Source organism: Chionomys nivalis, chromosome 11 (assembly GCF_950005125.1).
Source record: "Chionomys nivalis chromosome 11, mChiNiv1.1, whole genome shotgun sequence".
Taxonomy (NCBI): domain Eukaryota; kingdom Metazoa; phylum Chordata; class Mammalia; order Rodentia; family Cricetidae; genus Chionomys; species Chionomys nivalis.
This window is the reverse complement of record NC_080096.1, coordinates 47,823,319-47,829,823: the sequence shown is the minus strand read 5'-3', so window position 1 is coordinate 47,829,823 and position 6,505 is coordinate 47,823,319. Positions and strand designations below refer to the sequence as shown.

The 6,505-nt window shown below is 44.1% G+C and overlaps 1 protein-coding gene across 1 annotated transcript; it reads left to right on the top strand.

Annotated features, from left to right (window-relative positions):
* Nucleotides 1–2,718: 2,718 nt before the first annotated feature.
* LOC130884352 (E3 ubiquitin-protein ligase RBBP6-like) lies at nt 2,719–5,910 on the top strand. Its single transcript, XM_057785451.1, is given in 4 exon segments — nt 2,719–5,094; nt 5,096–5,319; nt 5,321–5,693; nt 5,695–5,910. Coding segments are annotated over 4 exon segments (3,189 nt in total).
* The last annotated feature ends 595 nt before the right edge of the window (nt 5,911–6,505 follow it).

Here is a 6,505-nt window from a genome sequence, read left to right as displayed (position 1 = left end):
AAAAACCAAAGAATTTTGCATTGGCAGAGATAAAAGTAAACTTTTCATTCAGCACGTAGTTGATTATTTTTGACAAATGTATACAGTTGTGTAAATCACCATTACAATCAAGTTACAGAGTATTGCCATGCCTGAAGAAGTTCCCCAGGCCTGTGGCAGTCATTGGAATCAGTCATAGTAGTGAGTGTTGCGAGGAGCAGCTAGCAAATGGGTTGAACAGCTGGACAGAACATGGCTGGTCTAAGGAACGAACAGCCTTGGAGTATTATCTAGATGCCTTATGCAAGGACGCAGTCATTGGTTTATTCAGCCCTCGCGACTCCGTGGAGTCTTCCATTCTACAGAAAAGATAACTACAGCCCAGGGAATTTCAGTAGGGAGCCCCATGGTCGTGTCCATCCAGCTTGTGTTTCCCACAGCATTGCTTTCTATGTAGCCAGCATTCAGAGAAAAAAAAAATACAGAAAGAAAGACAGAAGCCAAGTATGCGAGACCAGGTGCTGTATGGTTCTAGTTATCTGAAGTCCCAGAGAAGGTAAAGGTAGTGGTCAAAGCCTGGCACCACGGGCAGGGAAGGGGCCCACTAGGAGAGGTTTTTAGAATGATGGTTAGAACATATTGACTAGAATAGTAATTCCTTGGCTGTGCACATTTGCCAAAACTCATCAACCTGTGTGCTTAAAATTGAACATTAGATATAAACTATATTTCAATAATGCCATTTTTAAGAGAGTATTAGAGGAACACAATGCCGAAAGACTTGGCCGACCTCCCTTTGTTCAAAACTCCAAACAGGAGTAGTGAGGTGGCTCAGTGGGCAAGGGTGCTTGCTGAGCAAGCCTGACAGCCTGATCAACAGAAGTCATGAAAAAGGTGAGAACTACCTCCTAAGGGTTGTCCTTTGACTGCTATGTGGGCTCTTGCACACACACGCGCACGCGCGCACCCCCCCCCCACAACAATCATTTAAAAGTTACAACATCATTATCATGTTCAGAAATATAGCTATTGTTTCCAGGGATATAGTGCAGGGATATTTTTATGCAACTTATGCACTGAGAAAATTTTAAATCTGGCCAAAGATACATTAGTGGCCACTGTGACTTTGAAATTGAACCAGTAAACTCGATTTTCTTGCACTGAATGACCAATTTAAATATGCGCGTTTCTAAGTCCATTGCAAATGACTGCTGGCTGAGGATCTGATTAAGCATGGTCCAGAAAGAGCTTGCAAGTAGGACTGTTTACTAACATTTCAATTTCTATGGCTCATTTGTTAGACTTAGAATAAAAAGGTGAGAGGGCTGTTTGGGATTGTCTTTAACCTTGATGATATTTCCACTGAAGCAGCATAATGGCTCTTAATTGCTTAAGTGAGGAGAGCGTGTTGACGCGTCCTTCTTTGGGCTAAGAGCTTCGAGCCTAGACTATTATGCTAATTCAAGCATTATATACACCTAAGTATTTATGAGGCTGACACCAGTGATGTCGCAGGTAAAGGGCTGTGAAATGGTCTGTAAACAGAGAGAATTGATTTGAGGCCCAAAAGCAGTGCTGGTAAAAGTCACAGCCAGTGAACAGCCAACCCTACAATTTCTATCCAGATTGTCAACCTAGGTCAGACCATGTCAGCAAGGCTGTCGTTGGAGATCAGATGGGTGGCTAAATAATATATAAACCAACCACACAGGCACTTTGATGGTGGCAGTCTAGTCCCATCTGGTGTGGCCATGTGTAGATGCCTACATGCCCATGAACTTTGCTTAGGGACATTCCCCAGTGCTGTAGTCAATGTGTTGGTTTCTGATGAGAGAAAGGCTTTTAGCCAGACAGTAGTATGGCTTATCCAGGGATTGTGCTGCGTAAAGAGACATGGGGAAAGCAAACATCAGAAACCCCAAAGAATAAAATAAGGATGGCCGTCTGATCTCAGTGCTAGATCTTCTGTATCCTTAGCATCATTCGTGTTTCATGTCTTTTCAGTAATAGGATTGTACAAATAAGCCTCAAGATGCAAAAAATGGTGGGCGGTAGTGTGTGTGGTATTTTGTTTATGTTTTAACAAATAAAACATGCCTGAAAATCACAGTGCAGAGTTAAGCCACTAGAGGCCAAGGAGTGGCTCACACCTTTAATCCCAGCAGAGGCAGAGGGGATCTCTGGGGATTTCACGCCTTTAATCCCCGCCCTAGGGAGGTGGGGACAGGGAGTGGCTGGGCAGAGAGAATATAAGGCCGGAGGAGACAGGGGTTCATTGCAGTCAGAAGTTTGGTGGAGAGGGTTGCTGTCTGAGGATAGCCACTCCAGTCCGAGGAGAAGTCCGAGGAGACTATCTGAGGACAGGAGTGCTCCTTGGGTCTGAGCATTGGCAGAGGTAAACGTTCTCTCTCATGCTGTCCACACTGCTTCTCTGATCCTTCAGCTTTCACCCTCTAATGTCTGACTCTGGGTTTCATTTATTAAGACAATCAGAATTCATATGTTTTATTAGTGTTGAGCTCTTGGATTGCTTAGCAGTTATATTTCTATCAGGTAGAGTGGAGTTTGAGGATTCTTGAAGACAGGATCTTGCCCCATTTTGGTCTGAGGTAGAGCGTCTTTGAAGAGAGGAATTACATCAGAGCCCCAGGGGCTAACTTCAGACCCTGTCAACTCGGTCCCTGAGCTGCAAACGTCAGCGGTTACCGAGGTGCCTAGCACGTGGAATCCTCTACCACAATGCCCTGCGTGCACTATAAATTTGCCTCTAAACTCAACTACGACATCATCATCTTTGATGGGCCCCATATCTCCCTCTGTGACTTAAAGAAGCGGATTATGGGGAAAGAAAAGCTGAAAGCTACCAATAACGATCTGCAGATCACCAGCGAGCAGACGAAAGAAGAATATACCGATAATGCGCTAATCCCTAAGAACTCTTCTGTCATTGTGAGAAGAATTCCTACTGTGGGTGTTCGGTCCACAAGGAAGACATCTGTGATAAGTCAAGTTGCCAATCTGGCTGAAGCCAATGCTTCCGAGGAAGATAAAATTCATGCGATGATGTTTCAGTCTAGCCAGATGTACAGCCCGATCAATTACGTGAAGAAACCTCTAGATCCGCGCCTTCCGGCTCACATCCGTTTCCACTGTGATAAACCTGGTCATTACAATAAGAATTGGGCAACAAACAGGGATGAGAACTTTGGCCGTAGACTCAGAAAGAGCTCTGGGATTCCTCGAAGCTTCATGATGGAAGTGAAAGACCCTAACATGAAAGGGGTGATGCTTACGAACACTGGCAAATACGCAATCCCGATGATAGATGCAGAGGCCTATGTGATCGGGAAGAAGGAGAAACCACCCTTCTTACCAGAGGAACCGTCATCATCTTTAGAAGAAGACGATGCTATCCCAGATGAGCTCATGTGCCTCATCTGCAAGGACATTATGACTGATGCTGCTATCATCCCTTGCTGTGGAAACAGCTACTGTGACGAATGTATTAGAACAGCACTCCTGGAATCAGATGAACATACGTGTCCAGCATGCCATCAGGACGATGTTTCTCCTGATGCTTTAGTTGCCAACAAGTTTTTACGGCAGGCCGTTAATAACTTCAAAAATAAAACGGGCTATACGAGACGCCTACGGACACAGTTACCTCCACCCCCTCCCCCAATAGCATCACCAGGACAGCACAGCGAAAGCTCACAGAGGACTCAAGGCCCATCACTGCCAGCAACACCAGTCTCTGTGCCTGGTCCACCACCTCCTTTGGATCCGCCGCCTCCCCATATGTGGCCTCTTCCTTCACACGTACCTCCTCCACAGTGCTCTCCTCAAGTTCCTCCTGGCCAGCTCCCTCCTGCAGGATACAGTGTTCCTCCTCCATGGTTTTCACCAGTTCCTGCCAATATACATGGGGTGTCACCAGGAGTTCAGACTGCTCATTCAAATACCATCCTTACAACGCAAGCACTACCCTTGTCCAGGGAAGAATTCTATAGAGTGCAACGACAACTAAGGGAAGAGGAAAAGGAAAAGTCCAGACTAGAATTGGCAAATAATTTTGCTAAGGAATTGATGGGATACAAAAAGATTCAAAAGGCGCATAGGCGCTCATCTTCCAGAAACTCACACAGTTACTCCAAGTCAAGATCTGGCTCCACACGGTCCTGCTCTTACTCTCGATCCTTCAGCCGCGTGCATTCTAGCTCCTATTCACGATCACCTCCGTACCCCAGGAGAGGCAGAGACAAGAGCCGTAATGACCGCTCACGGTCCAGATCTCGTGGCTATCACCGGTCTAGGTCAAGGTCACCTCCATATAGATGTTACCATTCACGGCCAAGATCATCTCAAGCATTTAGGGGACAGTCTCCCACTAAACATAACGTACCTCGAGGAGAAATAGGGCATGGGTATTTTAATAGATACAGAGAAGTTCCATCCCCTTATGACACCAAAGACTATTACAGACGGAGTGTTGACTTTAGAGGCCCATTCGAGAAAGAACGCTACCAGGAATGGGAAAGGAAATACCGAGAGCGGTACGAACAGTACTACAAAGGGTATGCTGGGGGAGCTAACAGAGAGGACCTCCCTCCAGAGACACCTCTTAATATCAGAAATTCACCCTTCATAAGAGGGCGCAGAGAAGACTATGCTGCTGGACAAAGTCATAGAAATAGAAATCTAGGTGGCAACTATCCAGAAAAGCTTTCAACAAGAGATAGTCACAATCAGAAAGATAATGTCAAATCGAAAGAGAAGGAGAGTGATTCCATTCCAGGAGACGATAAAGAAAACAAGCATAAGAAATACAGAAAACAAAGAAAGGGGGAGGAGAGGGAGAGCTTCCCGAACCCCCAACTGTTAGAAACGCCCAGGAAATCCAGGGAGTCATCAGGCGTCGATGACACTAAGACAGATACACTGTTTGTTCTCCCACGTAGAGATGATGCCACACTAGTTAGGGATGAACCAATGGAGGCAGAATCTACCAGTTCCAAATCAGTGTCTGAAACAGACAAGGGAGAAAAAGATAAGTCAGAATTTAAAAGTGACAAAACCAAACGGAAAAGTGATGGGTCTGCTACAGCCAAGAAAGAAAGTCATTAAGACCATGGAGGAATATGATATTGATAACACAGCTCCTGCTGAAGATGTTATAATTAGGATCCAGATTCCTCAGCCCGAATGGGATAGAGATGACTTTGCATCTGAAAAAGATGTTAAATCCACGCAACCCATACAGAGTATAGGGAAACCATCTAGTACTATGAAAAGTGTTACTGTAAGGCCCTCAGTTACAGTCAAGGACACTGAGGAAGAATTGCAGTCAAGAAATTCAGAAGCTCACCAAGGAGGTGAGCCACGAAATGACATAGCACACGGCCAAAAGCTCAAAAGGCTCTGCATCCAGTGAGAAGGGGAAAACCAAAGACAGGGACCACTCAGTATTAGAGAAGGAAATCCCCGACAAGAGGAAGAGCAGTGCCCATCCAGAGAAGGAGAGCATCATGGACCGTCTGAATGAACAAGGAAATTGTAAGAACCCATCTCAGTCTTTCAAAAAGACCAGGACTTCAGAGAAGTGTGAATCCATTCGTGGTTCCTCAAATAAAGACTTTACTCCTGGTAGAGACAAGAAAGTGGACTATGACAGCGGAGAATATTCTGGCTCCAGCGAAGAAATGAGAGACGTGAGCTAGCAAGAAAGACTCTCCTCCTCAGAGTAAAGACTCTTCATCTGGACAGAGAAGTAAACCCAGGGAGGAGAGAGACTTGCCTAAAAATCATAAGAAGCATGCAGGGGTGGATGGGGACGCCGAAAAGAGCCAGAAAAACAAACACAAGACGAAAACGACAAAGAAGAGCAAGGACAAGGAGAAAAATGGTCAAAAAGTGAAATCTGTCACTGTGTGAAGTATGAATGTTTTAATTGACTTAATTGCTAAGTCATCTGTATTAAACTCTGTTATAATGTAAAGAAATCCCAGCCTTGTAAATAATAAATTGAATATCCTGCGTTACACTTAAACTATTTGCTTCTTGATTATTTCGTTTTTACATCAGAGCTTTATAACGAACTTTTGTACAGAATTGTCAGTTGTGACCATGGAACATGCGAGGTTTTGCTAGGGCCTATTATTTTTAACCACCATTAATTAGTTGGGGTGGAGTTTACTGTACTGTGAAATTTCCACATTTGAATTTTTTTTAATTGCCTGGCAAAGGCTGGTATCAGTTCAAAAATATCAGCAGAATGATTTGCTGAACTCATTACAGCCCCATAATGTCACTTTTTGATTACAATAAAAGTATTCAGTAAACTTTAAAAAAAAATTCTATCAGTAGACACCTAATTAGACATTGTGAAGAAATTCAGAACTGTGTGTAATGACGTTTAAAGTGATACGGTATGAAGCCAGGACAATATAACCATCAGGTGGCTTTTGATTGCCGTTTCAGCTGTTTTCTTTATCATATACATTAATGAAAAGGTTTTGCTTTAATTTTA